General features: G+C 43.3%; 1 protein-coding gene across 2 annotated transcripts in view; it reads left to right on the forward strand.

Moving 5' to 3' along the window:
* Nucleotides 1–27,558, forward strand: part of Sgcg (sarcoglycan gamma) — a 52,649-nt gene that overhangs the window by 14,534 nt on the left and 10,557 nt on the right. Inside the window, exons 2-6 of one of the 2 annotated variants that reach the window (XM_034497727.2) lie at nucleotides 696–858; nucleotides 7,486–7,683; nucleotides 17,659–17,760; nucleotides 20,750–20,837; nucleotides 25,538–25,657. In XM_034497727.2, coding sequence (XP_034353618.1) covers nucleotides 7,489–7,683; nucleotides 17,659–17,760; nucleotides 20,750–20,837; nucleotides 25,538–25,657 — 505 coding nt within the window. In that variant the 5' untranslated portion in view covers nucleotides 696–858; nucleotides 7,486–7,488. Of the gene's footprint in view, nucleotides 1–695; nucleotides 859–1,249; nucleotides 1,400–7,485; nucleotides 7,684–17,658; nucleotides 17,761–20,749; nucleotides 20,838–25,537; nucleotides 25,658–27,558 lie in introns of those variants that run through there. The other variant, XM_076930899.1, reaches the window with a different exon arrangement.

Here is a 27,558-nt window from a genome sequence, read left to right on the forward strand (position 1 = left end):
TCCTTGTGCAACTGTCTCTTCTATGCAAGATTTGATGCTAAGACATAAATTTCTAGGTGTATGATTTAGTCTATTTTAATTCATGCTGAAAGGCAGCTTGAAAGAACTCCAAATAAAAGATTAATATGGTTCAAAAGTTGATGTATTATGCCTGATAAAAATTAAATGATCTAGTTGTTTTTTAAAACAAAGACATTTCAGCATCAGATGGTTACATTCACATAATTTGTTAAACTGATATATTATCTTCCTTGAAAAACAAGCTGTCATCATTTTAATATGTAATGGTTATGTACCTTCTGTTTCTTGTTAGTATAATAAAGTTTCTTACTTACAATGGGACTTAAGGAAGTGTTTCCAAAGACAGACCTTTTGTTATTGGATAGTTTTCTGTCTCTGGGTAAAGAAAGGGAACCCATAAAGCAACAAAGCCCCAGTTCTGAGCGCCTTGTGCGAGTTTTAAGTGGTTGCGGTGAGGCTTGACCTTAGAGCTACCAAAGATGGCCAAAGCTTCTCAGAAAGTGGCACAGGGTTTACATGTTGGGGTGCTGGCTTTGCCCCAATGGTTGGGATTCTGTTTGGCTCTGGCTTGTGTTTGGCACACTCAAAGGTGCCGGCTGGAACTGGTTCCCAGTTTTAAGAGAGTCTGAGCAATTGAAGTCACTGGGTAAATTTAGATTCGCCTGTTGCTACAGGAGCGGCAGAAATCTGAGCCAAGGAGCCCTTTCTCCAGGGAGAGGCCAGGAACTCGCTGTCTGTCTCACCCTACATGAAATGGGAGTTTAAATCTTTCCACCTCCGCAGAGCTGGGGCCCTCATCAGAAATCAGTTCATCAGTGTGGTTTCTGAGTGGCTAAGGTAAGTAATAAGTTTCCACTTAGAGTTTATAGAATTAGTATGTAATTTGTAAGTCAGATAGGTACAGGGCTTCTTTTTATTTTTCTTCACTGATGGCATAATGGTTAATAATATAAAATAATGCTGAATAAATTGATGCTCTCAATTATATTTTAATTATTAGCAAAATCCAGTCTCCCCCTCATTTTACCTGTGCAAGTTGCCCCAGAGACTTCTGGGCTCTGCATTTAGCACGACCTGTTGCTGGCATTTACACACTTGTCACGACAAATGAGACTGTGTTGTGGGATGTTGACTGATAATTAGTCAGAGAAGGTACACTCTTGTCAATCATGTTCGACTCCACTCAAAGCTTTCGGATAGACTCAGTCTGTTGCTTCAGACTTTGGGTGGTTTTCTTGGAGACACTAATAGATGAAAATGAGAACAAAGGTCAAGGTGTTTTGTAATCGGGAATAAACAACACAAGAGCCAACTGTCAAACCAGCTCCCCAACTGTTCTGGGACAGTTTCCCTCCCAAGATTTGGAGGAAAGAAAGTGGTAAGCACAGACAACAGCCATCGTGTGGGGTGACTGTAAAGAGGGACTGTTGCTTTTGATTGCTCAAACGGGGGTGTTTCTTTGTGTTCCTAAGTTACTGTGTGGCGACTGGAAAATATGAGTTACTTTTAAAGGACCGAAGAAAGGCCAGGGAAAGACCAATTGGACTGACTGAAAGAGTCACCCCCAGGATGAAGCCAGTCTGGGTTCCCAGGACTACAAAAGCCTATTTGCTCTTTGTTTCTTTTCTTTGAAACATCTAGATACAAGAAAGGCTACTTTGAGAGTGGTTCAGGTGGGGTTAATTAGTGGATTTGAGAATGGTTTGGGATTTTCTTTCAAAGCCAAAGGGAAAGTCGTTTCTCAGACTGGTTACATCTGAAGACTTTCAGGTCCCAGTTCCCAGGTGACCTTGACAAAGGTGGCAGTTAAATACTGAAAATAATACCTTTCCATCTTGTCCTATAAAACGACACTTCCTGTGGCTTGAGGTATGGTTTTGTGATACAGTGCTTGCCTAGCATGTGCAAAGTCTTGGGTTCACACATAAGTAGGTGATGGTAGTGAATGAAAAAAAAAAAAAAAAGAGTAAAAAGGAAGGGATATGACTGCTCCTAGGTATGGTGGAAGAGAAAGTTCACTGTCGAGAAAAGGGAGAGCATAGCCAGAGACAGAGACATCTGGGAGAGTCCAGAGTGGACATGCACCTGAACCATGTGGAAGAGGGGTCAGGGGCAAGAGGGAAACCAGGTGCATCAACCAGGAGGCCAAAGGTACAAAAGAGGCAGATAACCGAAGTGTCTGGATCATATAGGGAAGAGTTTCTGGGGGAAGGGCTGACCAGACCTGAGCTGGAGAGTTCAGGGTAGGGGGTGGGTGTGCCAGTCATACTCTGTAATGGGTAGGGACTGAGGAATGCTGGAAGAACCTGGCAGGTAGGTCCAATTTGATATTTTAAATAGACACCTCAGTCTTTTGTCCTAGGTTTGAAACTTGGATGGATGGGTAGATAGATAGATAGATAGATAGATAGATAGATAGATAGACAGATAGATGAAATATAAACGTCAAGGGACAACCGACCTTCAGGTCATTAAGCTAAACTCCTTACAAAGTACAGAATATTCCTGTACAGTCTTTCCAAGAAAATTCTCTAAATCACAACCTGGCAAAATTAAAAGGCATCTTAAAAGGGGAAGAAAAGTGGGACCAGAGAACTATAGGGCCTTACCACTGGGCCAGAGAAGGATGCAGCTACATAGATGCTGGTCAGGAGAACAGAGGGGTGGAAGATGAGGGATGGGAGGTAGGGATGAGTAAAGTCCTGAGTGAATGTGAATTGTCTGATAAGGGCCCAGCCACATCAAGGCCCCCCGATGCCTTAGACCTATGGAAAATGGCAAGGCCTCTCCAGGGCTGGGCCCAGAGTGATGACAAAGCTTTGCTCTGTGCAAGTAGTGGGTTATAGTCCTATAAATCCATGCAGGGAGAATGGCAGCTGCCCCAAGACAGGAGTCAGGTACATAGTCACACTTCAGCCTTGTCTGGATGGAACAATAGGGTCAGGGAGAGGTGACAAATACCTTTAGACAAGCTCACAGACTAACTTCATACCCGCCATTTTCCTGCCGCAGTTACCACTCTCTGCTTCTGTGCTGTTTTTAAGATCTACCTTCCAACATATACATTTTATTTTCAGCGTGACCTAGTTTGCTTTCTGTGATGGTCTGAATGAGAATGGCCCCAATGGCCCATATAACTGAATGTTTGGTCCATAGTTGGTGAACAATTTGGGATGGATGAAAAGGTGTGGCCTTATTGAAGGAGGTGTGTCACTGGGGATGGGCTTTGAGGTTTCAAAAGCCCACACCATTACCTGTGTGTGTGTGTCTAGTGGTGTTGTCTGAAGTTGTAAGCATTCAGTTACTGCCTCCGTGCCATGACTACCTGCCTGCTACCATGTTCCCAGTCATCTTGGTCAAGGACTTTAATCCTCTGGAACTGTTAGACCCAAATAAAGTCTTCTTCTATAAGTTGCTTTGGTCAAAGTGTGTTTATCAATGGAAAGGTAATAAGAGACTTTCTATTGCTGTGAGACAACAAAAATATTTATTTGGCATAGAGGTCCTAATCACACTCCCTCACTAGGGGAAGTCGGGGCTGGAACTTGAGGCAGGAACCTGGAGACAAAACCTGAAGCAGAAACCATGGAGATGTTCTGATTATTGGCTTGCCCTCCAGGTTCAGTTTTGGCTTATTTACACCCAGAGGTGGCCCACCCACAGTGCTCTAAGCTTTCTCACATCAAAACATTAGTCAAGAAATGCCCACAGCCTTGCCTACAGGCCTATCTGATGAGGCATTTTCTCCATTGAGGTTTCTTAGTCTCGGATGTCAAGTTATGTCAAGTTGGTTAAAAAACAAACAAACAAACAAACAAACAGTGGGTCATCTGAACCGTGCCACAAAAGAAGCCGGCACAGAATTGGCAAGATGGAATATGTTCAAACACAAAAGAACACACATGGTATTCACTCACTGACAATTGGGTATTAGCCCAGAAGTTCACAATACCCAAGATTCAACTCACAGACCACATGAAGCTCATGAAGAAGGAAGACCCAGTGTGCATGCTTCGGTCCTTCTTAGAAGGAGTAACAAAATACTCAAGGGAGCAAAGATGGAGACAAAATGTGGGACAGAAACTGAAGGAGGGGCCGTCTGGAGACTGTTCCACCTGGGTATCCATCCCATGTGCAGTCACCAAAGGTAGACACTGATGTGGATGTCAGGAAGTGCATGCTGACAGGAGCCTGAAATGGCTGTCTCCTTAGAGGTCTACCAGATTCTGTCATATTCAGATGCAGATGCTCACAGCTAACCATTGAACTGATCAAGGGGTTCCCAGTGGAGGAGTTAGAGAGAAGACTGAAGGAGCTGGAGGGGTTTGCAGCCCTATGAGGAGAGCAACAATACCAACCAACCAGAGCTCCCAGGGCCTAAACCACCAGCCTGGGAGCACATAGGGAGGGACCCATGGCTCCAGCTGTATTTGTAGGGGAGGATGGCCTTGTCAGCATAGGTGGGAGAGGAGATCCTTGGTCCCATAAAGGATGGACGCTGAGTGTGGGAGAATTCGAGGGTGGGGAGGTGGGAGTGGGGGGCTTGGGGGGCACATCCTCATGGAAACAGGAGGAGGGGGGATGGTATAGGGGGTTTCTGGGCAGGGTGAAGTGGGTAAGGGGATAACATCTGAAATGTAAATAAAATGTCCAATAAAAAAAATAAAAAATAGCCCCCCCCAAAACCTGATATTAATATTTGAGCAATGCATTTAAAGTCAATAATAGTTAGATATAACACCAACTTACTTTGAAGGATGGCTAACTGGGAGTATAATTTTTAATGCTATTTATATTGTATGCTACCTGGTCATTCAACTCATGCTTCTAAGAAGAATGGCCTGCTCGCTCGCTCGCTTGCTTGCTCTCTCCCCCTCTCTCTCTCTCTCTCTCTCTCTCTCTCTCTCTCTCTCTCTCTCTCTCTCTTTCTTTCTTTTAAAGGAGAGCCAAACTTTTAAAAACGATTTATTTATTTATGTATTTATGTACGGATACTTTGTCTGTATTTACATCTATACACCAGAAGAGGGCATCAGCCAGTTGTGAGCAGCCATGTGGGGGCAGGGAATTGAACTCAGGAAGAGCAGTGGGTGTGCTAATCACTGAGCCATCTCTCCAGCACCTGGAGAAAGTTTTTTTACTTTTTTTTTTTTTTTTGAAAGTTTTTTTTAATATGATGCAGCTGACATCAGCAGGTAACAAGTTAGGCAAAAATATTAAAGAGGTGATTATAAAACTTGGTGCTAACGATAAGAATGGGGCACGGCGGTTCATGGCTGTAATCCCAGCACTTAGGAGGCAGAGGCCAGAGGATTGCATGAATTTGAAGCCAACCAGGGCCACAAAGGGTCTTGACAGACACAACACAACACAACACACCACACCAAACCCATAAGTAAGTAGCACAGCTGGTGCAAATTTAACAACAGGCGTGCTTAACAGTAGTGGAGCTGGTCCAGGGAAATGCAGCTCGAATGAGGGGGAAGCAGGGGTGTCTCCAAGCTCCTGAAGGCTGGTGTGTAGCACACGGGCTGGCCTAGGGAAGTGGGTCTATGCCATCGATTATGTGAGAGATACGGATGCAAAGGTGACGGTGACCAAGGAAGGTACGTGTCCACTTTCCTCCTTCTAGAAGTGCCTGTGAGTGCAGTGAGCCTGGGGATGAAAGATAGAAAAATCATAAGTTGATCCCCTGAACCCTACTTTTAAAGCAAAGACATAAAAACCTGTAAGTCAAACACTGTGTTGCCTCAGTCCCAGGAAATTAGCTGACCATTTGAACAGATGGCCCTAACTAAACAAATCTTAAGATTCATGGTGTCAGGATGCTATGGGCCCGAGATTAGCTTGGCCGGGCTTTGAACTAACAGCCCTGAGACAGTTGGTGCCAGGATGCTAAAAGTTTGAGATAAGCCTGACCCCCTTGAACTGGAGCTCATGATATATAGTGTGAAACTACTTCGAAATAGCCAATTATAAAGTGACACACCATGCATCTTAGGAATTTGAGATCAAATGTATCCATGACCTAGTGACCTGTTCTCCCTCCTTCCCCCTTCCCTAACTCCACTCTCAGCCTTCCCTCTTCCCTAACTCCACCCCCACCTGGTTTGTAGATGCCCCCTTAAAAGCTGTAAACTTCTTTTGTTCTGCTGCTGAATTCCGCTGCCCCTGCGCGGGCTTGAAGGAAAGACAGCCCTGGCTAGCCAGTAAACCTCTTGCAATTTGCATCAAGTTGTGTTTCTCGTGAGTGATTTGGGGTGCGTCTGCAGTTCTCCACGGATTGGTGAGGTCCTTTTCATTTGGGTTTTACAGGGACTCCTCGGGACACAGCCTGCCACCTGTGCACAACTCACCAGGAACACGTCTCCTGTTTGGGATTCAGTTCTAGCAAAAATGGGTGTAGTAGGCATCTTGTTAAAAATATTTTATACTTCTGAATAATTTAGTTGGGAGAAGACATAATATAGCTATTCAGAATCAAATTGAGTAATTAGATTTAAAAATATATGGTTGCCAACTTGAATTTTTTTTCTATTTGATAACTTGACTTAAAGGATGCTTCAATGTCAAGTTCAGCTCAGTAGAGTTTTGAAAGCCATAGAGTGTGTGTGTGTGTGTGTGTGTGTGTCTGTGTGGGGTGTGAGTGTGGTATGTGTGTGGTATGTGTGTGGTATGTGTGTGTGGTATGTGTGTGTGGTGTGTGTATGGTGTGTGTGTGGTGTGTGTATGATATTGTATGATATGTGTGTTTGTATGGTATGTGTATGTGGTGTGTGTGTGTGGTGTGTGTGTGGTGTGTGTGTATGGTGTGTGTGTGTGTGTGTGGTGTATGCATGTATGGTGTGTGTGTATGTGTGTGGGGTGTGTGTGGAGGTGTGTGTGTGTGTGATGTGTGGTGTGTGTATAGTATGTGTGTTATATGTGGTGTGTGTGTGTGTGCATGGTGTGTGTGTATGTGTGATGTGTATGTGGGGTTTGTGTTATATGTGGTGTGTGTGTATGTGCATGGTGTGTGTGTGTATGTGTGATGTGTATGTGGGGTTTGTGTGTGGTGTGTGTGTGGTATGTGTGTGGTATGTGTGTGTAATTGATTAAAATCTGAAAATAAGGCCACTGGATTTTAAGTGAATTGGTCACATCCAAATTATTTTAAATGACAAATTAAATATCTTCCTGTGGTTGAAACAGTACGACATGTTTCAATGTAATTATATCCCCCTGCCCCGTCTCTCTCATTTGTTCTTCCTTTGAGATAGAGACTTATACAGCTGACCTTGAGTTCACTATGAAACTAAGGATTCCCTTGAACCCCCGCTCCCCGCCCCTCCCCCCTCGGAGCTCTGGGATTGCAGGTGTGCACACCATATCTGGCTTCTGGTCTTGGGTAAAATTGTTTTCTAGACTCATGATATATCAGTACTGACAACTAAGGTCTGTGCTCTCCCTCCTCCCCTCCCGTAGAAGATGGTTCGAGAACAGTACACTACGGTCACCGAGGGCACTCTCATAGAGAGGCCAGAGAACCAGCACGTCTACAAGATCGGCATTTACGGATGGAGGAAGCGCTGCCTATACCTATTCGTTCTTCTCCTGCTCACCATCCTTGTCGTGAATCTCGCACTCACAATCTGGATTCTGAAAGTGATGTGGTTTTCTCCAGTGAGTATGGCCCTTTACTGAACATGCTCCTGATGTGTTCGCTGGATTATTCCCTTGATAGTGCATGGATAGACGTTTCCTATCTATGTCAGGATTTCAGTAGCTAAATGACATTGTTTTTTGCTTTCACTGACTCATTGTAAATTATACTGTATAGATTTTTTTAAAATTTATTGCATTATATTTTCCATTAGTCATTATCTATATGGGGTAGGAAAATTCTAATCTTGAATTTGTGGCTGATTCTGTCAAGATGTCTTAGTGGTTGTTTACAGATTAAAATCTATAGAACTGTATCTTCCTGATGCCATCAGTCCTATAGTTCAGCGTTTGCCTGCCTGCTCTCGTCTAAGTTAAATTACTGTAATGAAATACCTGAAGCAAGTATTTATTTGTTTTTAAATAAGAGGATTTTTGTTTGTTTTTCATTTAGTTTTTCTTTATTCTAGACAATGTATACATTAAATATGTATATATTAAAATATGACCATATTTACCCCTATTCCCTCCTATAATTCTCTCCATATCTCTCTAACAGACCCAACTCCCAATTTCAAGTCATTATTTTTTAAACTCAGTAAATCCAATACGTGCTGCCCACAAGTGCAGGCGTGTGGGACCATCCACTGGAGAGTGGGACATCTGACGTCCAGTGGCCACAGCCTCTAAGAAGAGTGATTCTTATCCATTGACTAGCTCCATAGTAAGGGTTGTGGTCCAGAGATCGTCTACCTGTCTATGGCAGAATTTTGGCTGGCTTAATCTTGTGCAGATAATCACAACTACCATGTGTTCCAAGTCTAAGCGGTGTGCCTTGCCCAAGAGCTTTCCCTGACCCCTCCCACCCTCCAGCTCACACTCTGCCTCCTCTCCGCTGGTGTTCCCCAAGCCTCTGGGTAGGGAGTTTATAGAAATGTCACATAAAGCTGATGGCTTAATCTAAAGAAGAGGCTTGTAAGAGGCTTGTTTGTTCAGCTCATAATTTTGACAGTTTAAGAGCTTAGGTTCAGGTCTGATGGGGACCTCAGGATGCCTGGGGGTGGGGGGGAGTGAGTATGAGAATGCACATGGCAGGAAGAATCCAATCAGCAGACAAAAAAGCAAGACTGGGTGGGGCCGAGCTGGGGATTTGTCACGACCCTCCCGTGAGAGCCAACTAGGCCCCAGACCAATATCTCAGACTGTCTCAAGTGCAAGTTGCCATTGACTCAAGGGCCTTCCGTGACCTCTCAAAAGTCCAGAAAGCTGCCACCCCTGTGACCAAGCTGCCAACACAGGAGCCTTTGGAGCAGTGGTTCTCAACCTTCCTAATGCTGCAACCCTTTAATACAGTCCCTCAGGCTGTGGTGACCTTTAACCATAGAATTATTTTTGTTACTACTTCATAATGGTAATTTTGCCATTGTTATGAATCATAATGTAAATATCTGTCATTTCCAATGGTTTTAGGTGACTCCTGTGAAGGTATCATTTGACCCACATGGGGTCTCAACCACAGGTTGAGAACCACTGCCTTGGAGGACACACTTAAACCACACTCAAGCCAGAGCGATGCAACATTTGCATGTTTTCAACACTCTGTTCTGATGCACATAAATGTGTGTGCAAAGACTTCAATATTCACAACAGATTTAGTAAATAAAATACGAGCAGCTTTATAGAATTTATTCTATTCTAAATAGTTCCATATGTTAAAAATAATTGCACAAGCTTACTTGGCTTCATAGTTTGTGTACATTTTGTTTATTTTGTGGTGCAGGGAATAGAGCACAAGACCTTCCACGTGTTAGGCAAGTGCTCAACCGTTAAGCGATGTCACAAGAAGCCCTTGTTTTGTGCATTCTGGGATGCGGTTCTCATTTAACATACATTAATTTGGCAAGATAGATCCACTGAGAAAAAAGTACTACTGTGAGGAACATCACAGTTTAGTCAGTATGTTTTCTTCAGGCAGCTGAGGGTGTGGTGTGTGGCCAGACTCTTCCCAAGCAAGAGTGATAGCTATAGTGTGAGGTTTAGTGTGAAGTGCCCTAACGAGCCCTATATTTTCTATGCCTTTGTTTCTGTCATACCATGGTTTAAGCCAATAGCTACCATTACTCACTTCACATAATAAACACTTGTATTTCTGCACATTCTGGCAATATACTCATAAAATTAAAATACAGCTTAAGAAGCATTATTGAATATGTTTATTATTTGTATTTTATATTTGTATTATATTGTATATCCAATATATTATATACAAATATTGTATATTTGTATTGTATTTGTATATATTGTACTTATAATACATATATTAGAAATTATTATAAATTATATGTAAGTAAAGGTTACAAATATGAGTATATTTAACATTAAACAATAGAGGTGCTGGGCTTTGATGCTCCACTGCAGATAGAAAGGCCAGACACTACTCAACTTTCTCGTGAAAGCCCAGCACCTTCTGTGGATTAGGGCTTTGTATTTCTTATCTTCTGAGCCCATAAATGTGATGGTAGCATGTCTCATTCTGTTAAAGACCCTGCACGCCATCAGTGACACATTCCTGTGGGAGGAAAACCACCTCATATATCGAATGTGGCGAGGGTGCAGGTTGTGACCTGCACGAGGTGGATCTGAAGTCGCCATTGTCTTCTTTGTTCTCATGGGCTTGAGCTTGATTGAGTCTTTGCTTTGGAAACATCATAGCTGTAAGACCACAAATTGTTTACTAACTCGTGTTTTAATTTTTTTCTATTCTGAGAAAATCTTAATAGGTACTATTTCTGTTTTGTAGGTATAAAATAGAATATCATTAACAATTGTTCTGTTAGATTCAGCATGCCTGTGACTTTGTTTTCTTAAGAAAGATACTGCAGTCGGGCAGTGGTGGCGCACGCCTTTAATCCTAGCCCTTGGAAGGCAGAGGCAGGCGGATTTCTGAGTTCAAGGCCAGCCTGGTCTACAGAGTGAGTTCCAGAACAGCCAAGGCTGTATAGAGAAACCCTGTCTTGAAAAAACAAACAAACAAACAAACAAACAAAAAAATCAGTCGGAGACAGGAAGGATGATGTCAGTTTTAAAGCTTCTGAGTAGTAAAGAGAAAATCAAGAGCATAGAAAGACAACCTGGAGACTGGAGGAAATATTTACAAATCACATATGTGATAAAGGGTTAAAGTCTAAAATACATAAGTAATTCTGGCAGCTCGATACCAGAAATAGTGATAATCCAATTTGGAAGACAGTCGCAGGCCCTGGTGAAAGTTCTTTAAGAAGCCAACAATGGCTAACGGGTATATGAAAAGTTGCTCAGTGTCACTAATGATCAGAAAAACGCCAATCAAACCATACTCAGACCATACTCAGAGTACTTCACACCTACCAGGGTGGCTATTGTTCTGTTTCAAAACAAAGAATAATTTTGTTCATATTTTCTTTTTTAAAAAAAGAACAATGTTTGGCAAGAAAATGGAGAAATTGGAACCTGATCCATTGTTGGTGGCTGTGCAAAATGGTGTAACCACTATGGCAAGCGTTTGCCAGCCACTAAGAGTTAAAAACTTTACTGCTACGGTGACCCAGCAGTCTTACTCTGGGTCTTTACCAAACAAATTGAATTGGGTTTATTTGTTGTTGTTGTTGTTATTATTATTATTACATTCATATATAAGCCAATGTCCCCTTTTTATTAGGGTGACTGTCTAATAATGTCCCAGCTATGCCAAAAGTCACTAACTCCAGAAACAGGCTATAAATTCCAGGAACAAGGTCATAAAATCCCTCATCCAAAGAACAGCCCGGAGATAACCAAAAGGATGGGGAAATATCTTATTTCAGAATGCTGTGCTGGGCAGCCTTAGATGGTATGGGTATCTTATTCTGTGGTTAAATGTTCATGACACAGGACAGCAGTCCACTGACCACCTGGACACAAGCAAATCAACCTCCCCTTATAACATTCCTGGAACCCACCAATGAAGTTTTAGATTACCTAACCCTAGCTAAAATTCCCCCAGGCTTCATGCCTTTGTCTGTGGTTGTTGCCATTTTTTTTGTAAGAGGCTGATTTCTGCATGCAAGCTCCTTGCTTTTGTGAAATAAAAACACTCTTGCTAATTGCATATGTGAGTGGTGGTCTCTGTGTAGTGCTTCTGGACCTAACACATTGCACCTGGAGATCTTTCTAGGCTGGTGATGTGGGTCAGTAATCTCAGTGTTGCAAGCCTGGAGAGTCAAGAATTCAAGACAAGCCAGAGCTACAGAGTGAGACTACTTAAAACAAAAATGACAAAAAAACAAAAACAAAAAACCATTAATACCAAGACAAACGAAAAAGGGAAATCAGGAGAAAGACAGCTTAGTCAGTGATTAAATTATGGCTGTCATAAAACACCAGTGCACACAATTACTGTTGACTGCAAATACTTGGGAAATGTAACAACTAATGCTGAGCACTGAGGTGCTAGAAGATTCCATGGTAGTTACTATATAAGATAAGCCAATTAGGTAAATGGACATTAACAAAGTCAGTGTGTGCTTAGGGTTGCAGCTCAGTGCTACAGTGTTTGCTTGCATGTATGTGGGCCTGAGTTCCTGCCTCTGTACCCATACTGCTCCGCCTACATGTTAATACAAGGCTTTGGTGAGTGTATAGTGATCCCGGGAGAGCATCCAGATACTACAGTTAAGCCAGACATGGTGATGCACATGTGTCATCCCGGAACATAGTGGGAGGAGGCAGGAGGATCTGGAGCTCAAAGCAATCAGGTATATAATGAGTTCACAGACACCCTAGGCAACATGAGACTGTCTCAAAAAGCCAAAAGTGTCTGTGTATTTGGCATGGAAGTCCAACTCAGTGAAGAACACTTACCCAATGTGCATGTAACTTTGAAGTCAACACCTAGCAACCCACACCCCCCAATCACCTCTGTGTTTCTTCTAAAATCCCACTCACAACTCTCAAAATCTCCATGACCACCAGCAGTGGGGGATAGCCAGGTCCTTCCATTCTCTAGCACACATCAAGCCAGAGCCTCTTCTATGTTGAGGTGATTGAAACCCCTCAGAGGGCCCTCTGGGACTCTTTTCAATAACCATGTGCACCTTCAGAGGTGTGATGACATGTTTTAGAATGTGACAGTTAACAGGAGATGCAGTAAAAATCAAAACTCTCAAAGAAAATTGTACCAACTCTGTGAGAAAGCTTGAATGAAGTATTTACCTCAGTGCCTCTTGCTTCTGCCTTAGTTACTTTTCTATTGCTGTGAATAACCACTATAACCAAGGCAACTTATAGAAGGAATATTTTATTTGGGTTTATAGTTCCGGAAGGATATGATTCCACTATCATGGTGAGGCATTATCATGGCTGCAGGCAGGTGTCGTAGCCAGAGCAGGAAACTAGAAGTTCACATCTTCAACAGCAAACGTAGAGACTGAATTGGAAGTAAGTGAGGAAGGCTAAAGCATCTTAAAGCCCATCCCCAGTGACATAGTCTCTCCAGCAACGCTGCACTTCCTAAACCGCTTCAAACAGCGCCACCTACTGGGTGAGGACCACGGATTCTACTTCCTGAGCCTGTTGGGCATACTCAGTCAAATCACCACAACTTTCTTCTTTTCTAAGGCACTTGACATAACAAATGATTCTGTGGTCCTTTCCGGTATAAAGCTGATGATTTTATGCACGTATACTTTGCGCGTGGGTTTTAATTAAGTATTAGTTTCTTATTTTTGTGGACCCAGATTCCTAATCACATAAAACCTTTATTTTATTACTAAAAAAAAAATCTGTATTGAATCCTAACTTTATGATTTTCTGAACAGAATTATAGAATCAATTAGATGGTTATCATAATAGCCACTAAATTCCTTTACATTGTTACAAACCTTTACTTTTAAATACCTTTATTTCCATCTTAATAACTTACTTGGATCTGCTGGGATACATCCCCTGTAACCTTGAGTGTGAGGCCTGTGTGTGGGGGCGGGTCTATGGTTTGCTTCATCCAATAGAAGAGGTGTCATATGAGCTACTAGGATTATATTCCTCGGTCAATCTTTGCTCCTTCATTAAACTTGAAAGATAAAAGTCAAGACAAACTGCAAATTATTCCCAAAGTGTCAGGATGTTCTTTCTGTATTTTACAACTAGAGTTTTGTCCTTTTAAAGGAGGAGGAGACGTTGTGTTTTGAAAATCTCATGGCAATAATTATATGAAAATTAGTCCGTATATCACGCTTCAGTGGCTTGCTCATTGGCATATGTTAAGACTCTTTTGCCCATTGCAATGCCTTCAGCTGGAGACAGGCATCTGATGGAACTGGCCAGGGAAGAGGCACAGTGCCAGTCAGTGCCTGCAGGAGGCAGCACATAAAAAGGAGAGGCAATGTGGTGCGACCCGGAACAGAGACTGAAGGAGTGACCTTCCCTCCCTCGTCACCTTACGTTTTTTATCTTCTTCCTTTATGCTGAGGACATGACCCAGGGCTTTGCACATGCCAAGCACTGAGCTGCGCGCTCAGCCTCTGAGTTCTTGATTCCTCACTAAACTGTCTAACCTGGGTGGTGGCCTCACTTAGCAGCCCTTTGCCACTAATCTGATGGCATTTTCCAGGACTGTGCTGGCACTGGAGAATGGCCTGCCCTCCTCCACTCTGCCTGTACAATGCCCAGCCCAACCGTCATCCCATGCTGTTGGTCTGACATAAACGCCATCAACTCTCTGCCTCTTCTCATTGCCTTTCAAAAGGATGAAATCTAAGATTTAAAAAAAAAAAAAAAAAAACAACTATGGTACTCTGGAATTTTAACTATCATCTTGACTTCTTCCCAGGCTATTTATGTCTTTCTAAAGAGTATTATAGTTTATTATTCTAAACAGCAAATTGAAAGTTTTGATTTAAGTGTTACTGTTACCAGGATGGTATTGAAACAGAGAACAGACTGTGTCTGGCAAATGCCATTCTCTGTTTAAGGGGACAGGATACCCTCAAGGTTGAGTTTGGATGAGACAGATAAACCTCACCGCGTGCAGCAGATATGCACCATAGTCTCTGGGGTCACCAGTACAAACCCGGTGATCACTGATGTCTGATGATACAAATAGGCTTTTTGTTATAGCCTGTGTCTTCAACTTGCCAGCTGGTACCATTTGTCCTCTGAGTAATGATGTTATGAAGATAAAGAAGGCATAGGCACCATGGACAGCTGCCTGAGCGACCACCTTTCCTTCCAGGCATGGTATCTTCTGCCTGAACTCAGAACCCAGTTAACACACCAGGCTTTCTTTGTGTTTTGGGCTGTTAAGAGTCTCAAACCTGTTTTCTCTGTATAATCTATGACACAATTTATCCTTCACATTCCATTAAACAAAACCCCTGAAGACTCACCCTTTTAAGTCAGCTAAGTCCCACAATGCAGTTCTCAGAAACTCCAATATGCCTTTAATTGGCTACATTATTGTAAAATCTCATTTTTGCCATAAAAAAACTTAGGAACCAATAGGATATTGTACTTTTTGCTTCTTTATCCATATCCCAGTTTATTGGATGCAATTAGGTCCTCAATAAATATTTTCTAATTCTAGAGCATGAATAGAAATGAAAGGTTAGATGACCTTTTTAGGAGTAGGTGTGTCTTAGGGTTTTACTGCTATGAACAGACACCATGACCAAGGCAACTCTTATAAGGACAACATTTAATTGGGGCTGGCTTACAGGTTCAGAGGTTCACTCCATTATCATCAAGGCAGGAACATGGCAGCATCCAGGCAGGCATGGTGCAGGAGGAGCTGAAAGTTCTACATCTTCATCTGAAGGCTGCTAGCAGAATACTGGCTTCCAGGCAGCTAGGGTGAGGGTCTTAATGCCTACACCTACAGTGACACACCTGCTCCAAGAGGGCCACACTTTCCAATAGTGCCACTCCCTGGGCCTAGCAAATGCACTGGGATGTTTGTTCTATTTTTATACAATTTGGGCGGAAACGTTATAATCCAGCATCCCTCCCATTCAAGTAAAATAATAGATTAAAGTCTTCTGTGAGCACACGAAGTTGGAAAGGAAAAGTAGAGAAGGATGAGAGAGGAATGGAGAGAAAGGGATAGATTTTTACCAAAATGCAGTATGCATATATGAAATTCTTAAACAATAAAAACAGTAAGGAGATGTTGCATTCATACTATGGGGTGGCATGCAACAGCTAAAAAGCAGAGGTAGACACCTGTAAACTGGCATATAACTATCTCTAACACTATAGAAAGAAAAAACTATATTCTTTAAGGAGTTTCTTCTGAAATCTATGGAGAGATGTTTACTCCATAACATGATTTGTGTCTCCATCAAGTGTTCAGGGGGATGAGGACAGTGGGACTGCTCATCCCAACACAGTGCTCCTGTCTCAGGTCATAAAGCCGTACTAATCATGGATTCTCCTAGACTTTCTCTACTCAGATCTCAGCAGCGAGGCTGCTGCCTCCTCTACTCTGGGCCTCTGTGAAATGTGAGAAATAAGTTGGTAATGCCCATTCAGTCAATGTGGAAGCCTTTTTTGAATTCTTGGGTGGAATGCATGACAAGGATGGCAGGGATAAGAATGACCTTGATGACCAGCACCCAGTGCGTGCTTCAGAACATGGAAATCAGTGCTGTGTGTAATATGGTCCTTCCAAGGCTACCCACACTGAAGGAAGAAGTGGCCGCGTGTGGTCAGGAATGCACAGGGAGTGAAGCTGAGTAACCCCAGATGGTTTTACAGCATGGTGGTCATTGTGATCTCTTTGTCTTTGGCTTACTGGCCCTTTCTGACTGTAGACTTGGGGAACACAGCCCCTGGGACACCAACTTCTCTCTTCCTGAAAGTGCTTCTCAGTTAAAGTTCTCCAATAAATGTTCATCAAGAACACAGTGAACATGCACTCTTAAAAAGGATGTTTAGGATGTCTTGAGGGATGTGAATCCTATTGTGCTGGTATAAGTATATATGTTTGTGGGCTAAAACTACAAGAACTGTCTGTATGCCTCGGAAGATTCCATCTTCTTATATCTTTATTTAAAAATTAGAAAGCAGAGTCAAGGTGTTAGGTCCAGCACAACTTGGTCCTGGAAGCCTGACTAAGGTGCTGAGGGAATGAAGACTGACAGACATGTTCAGAAAAGCTGGGATGGATGAGCTGTGTTCACTCTGCTGGAGCAGCACCAAGTATACCACACCCCTTCAGTGGTCCATTGTGCACTGCACAGGGGAGGGGTTATCTTGTCCCCATAGGAGGTCTCAGTGGGGGAGAAGTCTCAGGTTGCAATTATTTGGGAGGGGAAACTGCAGTGGCTGGGTTTTGCACAGTGTCAACATCTGGATAAGAACCAGAGAGGGTGGCTCTGCCAGTGTATTCAGATCCTTGCCTGGAGGAAGGCTGTGACCCTCCCATAGGTCTGTCTGTGCACTGAGTTCTTGAAGTGGCTACCAAACATACACATTCACTCAGGACTTCTGTTCTTTACATATCATCTCAGGAGGCAAAGGGACTGGCGACATCTGACAACCTGAGTTTGATTCCTGGGACACACATGGCCAAGAGAGAGAGAGAGTCAACTTTTGAAAATTGTCCCTTGATCTCTACACAGACAACATGGCACATTTGTGGCCTCAATCAATCAATCAATCAATCAATCAATCATCAACATCCTTAAAATTAAACAGTTATAGTAAGATTTTATTTTTTTTAATATGATCACGGGTCTTAGGTGTTTATTATAAAATTACTTGTTAAATCTTATACACATCTCTCAAATAGATCTTAGTACTTATAAAAATTTTTTTAAAAATAAATGCCGAAAATAAGCAACCAAAGTTTCAAATAGACATTTAGGAGAAATACAGAAAGTCGAAAGGGATGTATGAAGATGCATGTGTAATTTTAGTTCATTAAGATGAAGCAAAAGATAAAACAATGGAAACTTCCTGTCTCTCTTTTTTTTTTTTTACCAGATAGGAATGGGTCACTTGCATGTTACAGCAGATGGTCTTCGGCTGGAAGGGGAGTCGGAATTTTTATTTCCGCTGTACGTCAAAGAAATACGCTCCAGAGTGGTAAGAAGATCGTGTTTTACATAATCTGTGAAAAATAAGTAACAGTTAAGCACAGAAATTCTGTTTTTCAGAGGGGATTTTTAGCAAGTAGGTGTGTGCAAACATTCACGGTATGTTCTGATAATGCGTTACTGGACAGTAGACTAAAATTACAGAACACGTACTATAAAGATTTTGTTCTTAAATGCTTCTGCTCTGAGTTTAGTAGCTTCAGCAATTTAGCTCATAAAAATAAAGTAATTTAGGATTAAACCATCTTTACCCAGAACAATTGACCATCCCTCCACTGGTGCAAGCTTCATGGCACTTCAACAGCTTTGCTTCATGGCACTCGGGCCTCTCTGAGGATCTCGGGAGAAACTCCAGTCATACAGACATTCTGGATTAGTTGTGCTACTTAGAGGTTTGTGAGCCTGAGACCTGCCACAAGCAGCTCCACACCAGTCATGAACTTGAAAAAGGGTCACAGAGACCGAGGTAAAGCTATTCCCAAAGAGCCGTCAGAACATCCACCAGGGTATCCTACCAGATGCAGGATGAGACTTGTAAGGACCGGTATCAGCACAGTGCACCCCCAGACAAGTTCTCAGCAAAAGGAAACTTACTTGCCCCAGAAGGACAGAGACAAGGAGCAAGATACAAAGGAGATAGAGGGCAAAGGAGAAGGGAAGAAGAATAGGGTAGGGGGAGGGATATTTGACCTGGAGGGACAAAGCATTGCCTCCAGATAGAGAGAAGACAGACAGGACTCATAGGCAAATGGCGTTTTATGGTGGGAAAGGGAGGCCCTCCCTCTCTCACCCCTCCCACCTGGCTAGGATGCTTTGTTTTGATTGGGTATGTTAATTAGGTGAGCTAAAGGTGTCTTTTGATTGACTTCAATGCTTTGATAGCTAGAACCTGGTTGTTAGCCTCAGGGGGAAGAAGTGGCCAAATAAGGGAATAGACCTTGGTGGCTAGCTTTAGGAATGTGATCTAACAGGCAGAGGGAATAGGGGAAGGGCAAGGCCTGCCAGAACCATGTTTGCCATACTCTGGTCTATTAGAGCACTTCAGGAGTCATAGTCAGTACTGACACAAAGGAGAGGTTCTACGGTGGGCAGAACTTAGGTGAAGTCTTACCAAGGGTTGTGTCGTATTACTTCTAGGAATCTTGCTGGCCAGAGGAGCATAAGCAGATGATATGTAACTGTGGCTGATTCATGCATGAATCAGATATGAGTGTATCCCTGCAGTGCACTCACATTAACCATAGGAAATGTTAGACTACTTGAAATACATACTTGGAAATGTTAAGAACTCTGCTGTATGAGGACAAGGAAAATTACCACATGTTTTTTTGTTAGAAAGTCAGGTCTGAATAAATTAAAATATGAGAGCTTATTCTCCCCACTTTCCCAAGTCATCCCTCAGGACCTGGAGACTAAAGTCAGGTAAATAGATCATAGCAAATGGAACCTTCTAGAACGAACAACTTTCATTATATTTTATCAGGTTGCCATTTTCAGAATGCTTTAGAAGAACAGGGAATACAATTAGAAAGTAAGTCAGAAAACCAACCACATATTAAGGGCTCACAATGTGACATCGATGTCAGCCAGGACATAAAATACAGAAACAATGAACTTAGCTGTGCGCGGCAATTTGTAACAACACCAATGTATGCAGAACTGATCTGCCCCTCAGAAACCAGTGGGAGCCAATGCGTTAGTTATGCATTTCTAGGGAGCGGTTTTCTATAAAGTCCTAGAGGATGAGCTTCCCCATCGGTCTGAAGAGTTTGCCATTCAATATGGATCTACAGTGCTGAGCTGAAAGAATGTCTTCTTCATGAACGTTGCTCTGGCTTCTAATGCTGGCTTCGTAGCGCTCTCTAAAGCAGTGTGTGGGACTGGGGAGATGGCTCAGTTGGTAACGCCTACTTCATGAGCATGAGGACCTGAGTGTGCACAGTCATGGTGGCCCTGCTCTCAAGCACACACTCATGAAGCACCAGGAAACACACGTTACATATTTCTCAAAACATTTTATTTACTATTGGTGTGTGTATGTGTGTGTGTGTGTGTGTTGGCAAGGGACCATGTTTGGAAGTTGTTGCTCTGCCTCCATGATGGGATGTAGGGGTGGAAGTCAGGTGGTCAGTCTTGCAACGAGAAGCTTTTTTATCTACAGAGACATCTCACCTCCCCAAGACTTATACTTTAAAGAATACCTTGGGATGTTTTCACCACATAATTACATTGGGTAATGTTGGAACTAGGTCAAGCATATTTCCACCAAAATTTATCATTTCTTTTTTTGTGGAAGCATTAACAGTGATGTCTTCCAGCTTTTTGAATTGTGCAGTGCATCCCTGCTGCAATGTGAACTGTTAGGCTGTTAACTGCTGCATCACAGCACCCGCAGCGTCTGGTTCCTGCTGAGCCGTAACTCATACCCACTGATAGCCTCCTCCAGCCTCCCTACCTCCTAAGTGACCGTCTTCTTCAGACCACGTTGGTACTTGTCTTTCTGTGTCAGGGTTTTTATTTTATTGGGAGAAACCTTTGCACTTTGACAGTAAGCAGCGTGGAATTTCTTGTAGACTAACTATTCTCTGACTTCTCTCCTACAAATGCCTCAGAGATGAATAACACTGACAACAAACACTATGGGGAGTTTGGCAAAGGTACAATACTCATTAAAACCCGTTTGCCTTGACAACTAATTAACATGGTAGGAGCACCGTTTTCAACTCAAAAGATTGTTGTAACCTATTTTTAAAAGTTAATATATTTATACCCTGAAAATAATGTAAATCTGAGTTTTTTATTTTTACTGAAAGTCAATATATATATGTATATATGTATATACACACACACATAAATATATAATGGGATCCTATACATTTGCAGTAAAATATATGTGTGTGTGTAGTGATATAGAATGTAAATATTAACTATATGCAAATATAAAGGTGTATTTTGTTAATTTTGTAAATCTTTTCCAGGACTCATCTCTGCTTCTGCAGTCAACTCAGAACGTGACAGTCAGTGCTCGCAACTCAGAAGGAAAGGTCACAGGCCGGGTGAAAGTGGGTGAGTCCACCATCCTCACAGGCACTCCCTGGCTCCAGGTCCATGGACGGTGCTGAACAGACAGATGTTTCTTCTAAAGAACTGCAAGTTTATTTAGAATAAAACATGAGCCTTCTAGCTTTCATGCTGTTCATAGAGAACAGTTAGCACCAAGAGGTAGAGGTGTGTGAGTGTGTATGTGTGTAGGGGTGTGTGTGTGTGTGTATGCGTGTGAGTGTGGAGGCAGGTGGCCAACTGTTGCTGTCTTCCTCCTGAGGACAAGGTCTCTCACTGAACCTGAGCTCACTCATTTGGTTAGACTGGAGGGCCAGTGAATTCTGGGATGCCTCTGACTCCACACCATCAGCATTGGGATTACATGCATGAGTTGAGTTGCTTCACCCAGCTTTATGTCAATGCTAGCTGGCGATTTGGGTCTTCACTGAGTGCACGGCAAGTGGTTTACCCACTGAGAACCTCCCCAGCCTCTGATATTTTCATCAAAATTATTTCAGTTCCAGGCAGTAGAGGCCTCCTCTGAAGGTTAGGGCTAGACTATATTCAATAGACTATATATCTGCCAGTGACCAAGTTAGCTAGGCCCAAGAGAACAGAGGCCTTGGCCCAGAGCCAGAGGTATATCCACACTCTCTCCATCCCTTCTCATCTCTTTCTCCTTTCTCTCTTATTCTCCCCCTTTCCCTGCCCTTCCCATGCTCTCTACCTCATACCCTTCCTTGGTCCAAGCCCTGCTTTCCAATGTATCTCCTCCCATCACTGGCACAGGGCACAGTGACTGCAGCGTACGGAGCGTCCAGCTCTTCCCCAGCTCCCATCCACTTGGCTGTGGTTTTCAAAGGCAGCCAGTCTGTCTTCAGTTAGGCAAATGCCAGGTCCCCACTGCAGGCCTCTTAGCATCATTCTCTAAATTCCGTAACCCGCTGCTGGCTTCAGATGTTTGAGGGGCGTTGCTCGTTTTTTCTCATTCACTCAGTGAGCATTTGTTGAATGTGTCTGTCCTGGATTCCAAATAACAAAATTGGTCAAATAACAACACACGGGAGATATGTAATAACACACAATGGGCAGGGGATCTTTCCAGATCCGTAAAAACTGCTTACTTATTTGCTTGTTCTTGGTGTTTTTTTTTTTAAATGTAATTTACCAGGGTGTTTGGATATTGATAAAGTACCTGTGCTTTATAGGTAGGAAAATGGATGTTTGGAAGGGAAACTTTTTCTTTTTTTTTATAATCTGTGAGGAACATTTAATGGGGAACAATCTTACGTATTAATACAGAAATGATATGGTTGAGAGCTGGTAAATCTATATGAATGCTTCATGAAAGTCTACAATTTATTTTTATAAATTTGAACCTGTTATACAAAAAATACAGAAATGAACACATATACAACAAAATTTCTTATTTACGTGTTTTAAAAGATTAGTTCTTAGAGAATAGCATAAAATGTATTTTGTTCGCCTTCAGTCCTTTCCCCCAAGGGACTGTATGTGTGTGGGCTGTGCATGCGTGTGTGGATGTCTCTCACATGTATGCTGGAGGACATGTGTATTCATGTCTCCCGTGAACACTATGTGTGAGGCCACAGGTTGGCACTGGGTGTCTTCTTCTAGCACCTTCTACTTTAAGCGTGGAGACAGGGTCTCTCACTTGAAGCCCAGTGATTTGGCTAGCCTGGCTAGGCAGCTTGCTCCAGGATTCCCTCGTCTCTGCCTGCTGAGTGCTGAGACCGCAAGCGGGCTGCCATGCCTTTACATGGGTGCTGGGGGTCTCTGCCTGCTGAGTGCTGAGACCCCAGGCAGGCTGTCGTGCACTTACATGGATGCTGGGGTTTCCGGTCCTTACATTTGCTGGGCAAATGCTTTGTCTGCTGAGCAGTCTCCCAAACCACAACACAATATTTTCTATATTTACAGATGAAAGGGGAATCTTTTCAAATTCTGGTAGCTAAAAGAACAGTCAACTAGGATGGACCTAGACTAGCTCCTTTCTGTCGCTGTGTCTGCCCCGGGCCTCCTTCCATCGGTGTCCTGCAATGGTGGCACTCTGTCTTTTGCCACACATGTGATTCCCATTTCCACCTCCAAGAAACAGTCAGGAGTTACACAGGTTTAAGCAAAAAGTTTCTCACTGAAAATGTTTTATTTATGTATTTATTTTTTATTTTTTCTTATTCACTACATCTTGATTGCTCACTGTCCCCCTTCTGGTCACTCCCTCCCACAAACTCCCATCTCCATTCCTTTCTCCTCTGGGCAAGTGGGGACTTCTAGGTATCACTCCCCAATACCCCAATACTTCAAGTTTCTTTAAAGTTAGGTGTTTCTTCTCCCAGTGAGTCCATCAAGACAGCCCAGCTAGTAGAGCATAACCCACATACAGGCAACATTGTTTGGGATAGCCCCAGCTCCAGTTGTTCAGGAGCCACGTGAAGGTCAAGCTGCACATCTACATATGAGTGGACAGGCCTAGGTCCAGCCTGTGTATGTTCTTTGGTTTGTGATTCAGTCTCTAAAGGCCCCAAGGGTCCAGGTTAGTTGACTCTGTTGGTCTTCCAGTGGGGTTGCTATCCCCTTCAGGACCTGCAATCCTTTCTCCTAGAAAGTATGTTTATCTCAGCTGCTTACAGTTATCAGTGAGAACTAGTTCACTCCGTGGGTGGAAAGACAGCTTGTTGGGGAATCAAATGACTGGGCAGCCTCTCATGGGTTGGGGGATAGAGAGCAGCCTGGGAAGAGGAGGGAACTGCCTTGTCAGTTTTATGGGGACAGGGAGGAGTCAAACCATGGGGACTCATGACAGGCGGAATCAGCAATATGAAGAGGTGTCGCTGGGACCACGGACCACTGTGTCGTGGTGTGAGTGGATCACGTCCTCCATAGACTGATGTGTTTGAACACTTGGTCCCCAGTTGGTGACCCTGTTTTGGAAGGTTGTGGAGCCATTAGGAAGTGAGAGCTCATTGAAGAGAGTGGGTCACTGTAGATAAACTTGGGGTTTTACAGCCAAGCCCCTCATTCTGTTTGCTCTCTATGTCCTGCCTGCTAATGCAGTGTGACCAGTGCCTCTTGCTCCTGACCCAAACCAATTCCTGCCACAACCTCCTAGAACCAGAAGCTGGAATAAACCTTTCTTGCTTCTGTTGGGTCTCTTGTTGCAGCAACAAGACAAATAACCAATGTATTTTCTGAGAGTGGCCCATGGGAAAACACACTAGCGTGTGGCAGCCCTTGCTAGAGCTTGGAACCTGCTCGGTGTCTAAATGCCAAATCTCAGAGGACACAGAACAAATTTTGAGGCAAAACTTCTAAGGCCTTTGTAGAAGAAAGACTTCCAAATATGGAGAAGGGGGTGGGGCTAAGCACTGCATCACAGAGGTGAATTTCTGGAAGTTGAAAAAAATGGCAGAGATTGATAAGTACCAGTATTGTGGCAGAACGGGATGTCTAAGTGGGTCTGTGGAGATGCCTCACTCTTCTATGAAGAAGCTAGAACTTGCCAAGAGGCTGGATAGCACCCTCATAGAGGGACCACCATCATTAGCTCTTATTGAGGTCTAACACAGGAACCCATCTTATGAATAGGGACAAACTCAGTGCTGTTCTGAGAAGCCCGAAACTGTAATGTTGCCATGAGTGCCACAGATGGGCCAGGAAACCACATGTGTACTGTCACACAAGGATTCTTAACACTGCCACAAAATGTCCAGATTTGACAGGAAGACAAGATTAGCAACTGCAGTGGTCAGAAAGAGCAGCTGAAGGGTGCTCCCACTCTGCATTGTCCCCAGGATGAAAGGCAGTTGGAGAGACACCTCTGTGGCTGCCATCTCTTTCATGGAAATGAGCGGATCCATGCACAGTGTACTTCATCGTTCTTGCATGAAGGAAGCAGTGAGCCTGCACCGAATAAGTTGCCCTATATTTTCCTAACTATTTTTTTTTGTCAGAAAATGTTATTTCCATTCTATAAGAGTCAATATTAATATAACATATATAAGAGATGTTAGTGGCCCTGAATCTCCAGATAGGAAAAAAAAGTACATGATTATTATCTTAGTTTGGGTTTTATTGCTGTGAAGAGACACCATGACAATGGCAATTCTTATAAAGGAAAACATTTAATTGGGGCTGGCTTACAGGGTCAGAGGTTTAGTCCATTATCACGGCCAGAAGCATGGCAGCATGCAGGCAGACATGGTGCTGGGGGAGATGAGAGTTCTGCATCTGGATCCACAGGCAGCAGATGGAGACTGTGTGCCACACTGGACATAGCTTGAGCATAGGAGACCCCAATGCCTGCCCCCACAGTGACACACTTTCTCCAACAAGGCCACACCTCCTAATATGGGCCAAGCATTCAAACACATGAGTCTATGGGGCCATACCTATTCAAACCACAATATCAAAAAAGTAAAACCAGATTTTCTTAAGAAAAAGAAAATTGAGCAAATTGTGAGCTTTAATTTCTAACTACATCTGTCACCAAAGCCAATTTTGGGGTTTGTGTATTATTACTGTGGTAGGGATGCTGTGAGGTGAGTGCCCTGGTACACATACAGAAGCCAGTACACATACGGAAGCTGGTACACAATACGGAAGTGCTTTGTTCCGTAGTGGTTGACACAGAGTTGTAAAAACCAGGAATCAATGCAGCTCACATAAACATGGCTAATACTCTGTGCTGATTGGTCTTTCAGGTGCCCAGATGGTAGAAGTCCAGAGCCAGCACTTTCAGATCAGTTCTGAAGATGGCAGGCCATTGTTCACTGCCGAGGAGCCTGGCATCATGGTGGACACGGGCAGACTGCGGGTAACAGGTCCGTGGAGACAGCTGGAGACAGCCCCTCTCTGCTCTGCACTCTGCTAAGGAAAGGCAGCTGGCTGTGTTAATGGTCTTCCTGCATTTCTTTTGACATTGTGTTTGTATCTGAAGGATGAGGCCGTCCTCAGAGCTTCACCCACCTTTCTCCTCTATCTCTTTCCAGTCGCTGTAGCCAACGGCTTACATATCTCTCTGTACAGTCCACATCTGGCATTATTCTCGGTATGCCAGGTACTTGACTACCCCATGTGTCTACACAACGGCTTCTCCTCTGGTTGACTTAAAAGTGGAATCGAGTGCTCACTCGGCTAGCCTTCAGCAGAAAAAATCCTCTGAAAAACATTTTCAGAACCTGTTGTAAACTTGCTTGCTGTGCTTCTGGGAGACTAGAGGTACAGACAGGTGTGAATAAGCCACTTCCTGGATTTTTCTGCACGAATTGGAAAGCCTGCAGTAGCAATACACTCTCACAGTGTTACCAGGAAGTAGACTCACCCCCCTCTATATACAAATTTATGTAACATGTGCATCATTTCCAAACACATGTAAAGTGATGGCCTAACGTTGCAGCCTACATCACGGCAGCAGTGTCCTGGCTTCCGTTCTTTCTAAAAGGTACTAGGAAAGAAACCAATGATAGTAACTTAAAGCAGGTGTGGGAAGAGGCGTGAGCCTGTAGTCCTGACACTCAGTAGCAGTGGTAGAAGATCATGAATTTGAGACTTGGGGTTATATGGTGAGTTGTACACACACACACACACACACACACACACACACACGCTCATGCACACAGGTACACACACAGTCACACATACACACATGTGCACACAACCAGGCCTTCTTACTGCTTAATAAATAAAAGAGCAAGTAGCTAACTAAGGATCTGACATAGAACCCATTGGCTCAAAGTGCATATGGTCTCTGACTTGTGATGGTTCAACTTGTCTACCTTGTAATGTTGAGACATGACACATGGAAAGTTAGTAGAAAGTTACTAGAGGCCGGGCGGTGGTGGCGCACGCCTTTAATCCCAGCACTTCAGAGGCAGAGGCAGGCAGATTTCTGAGTTCCAGGACAGCCTGGTCTACAGAGTGAGTTCCAGGACAGCCAGGGCTACACAGAGAAACCCGGTCTCGAAAAACCAAAAAAAAAAAAAAAAAAAAAGAAAAAAAGAAAAAAAAGAAAAAAGAAAGTTACTGGAAGTTTTCATGTGGATATTTTCCTGGTCTAGCACTATGTGGTGCCATCCTTATGACTGGACAGCTATAATGGCCAATGCTACACCTGCTAGCCAGCCCTTGGATCACATAGGATTGAACCGCCTCAGTCCACAGCAGCTATGCTGCTGAGATGTTATGGTTGTTATATTGGGTAGTTTCAGTGTATCTTCCACTTGGGATATTATCAGTTTATGACATGGTTATTGGAGCATAGCACTGTTATAAGCAGAAGGCCACCTGTATAGGAAACATTGGCTTTCTTGACATAGCTGCCATTTTTGTGCTAGCTACATGTAAGTTGTCAGTACGTCTGTCTCCTTATGTATCAGAATGTGTTGGTACCACCAATCTACTCTTGCTGGTGGATCAAGATGAATGTGTGCCAAGTTGGCAAATCTCTTGGGAAAGTCTTACTGCACTGCAGGGCGTTAATATTAAAATATAGAGAAAGGGTATAAACAGAAACACAGATTCCATCAAACCCAGCCATCTTTTACAGAGAATGAGCCACTCCCTAGCCCAGGGCTTCTGTCAGGCTATGGCACTGCACAGGAAGCAGCTGCAGAAGCTCATGGGCAGTTGCAATGTGAGTGACCTCTATACATCAGAGCCACCTCAGGGCTTGCTGTGTCTGTATTTATTGTACTTGCCCCTGGAATCTCTGTCTCAGTAGTGT

Source organism: Arvicanthis niloticus, chromosome 3 (genome assembly GCF_011762505.2).
Source record: "Arvicanthis niloticus isolate mArvNil1 chromosome 3, mArvNil1.pat.X, whole genome shotgun sequence".
Taxonomy (NCBI): domain Eukaryota; kingdom Metazoa; phylum Chordata; class Mammalia; order Rodentia; family Muridae; genus Arvicanthis; species Arvicanthis niloticus.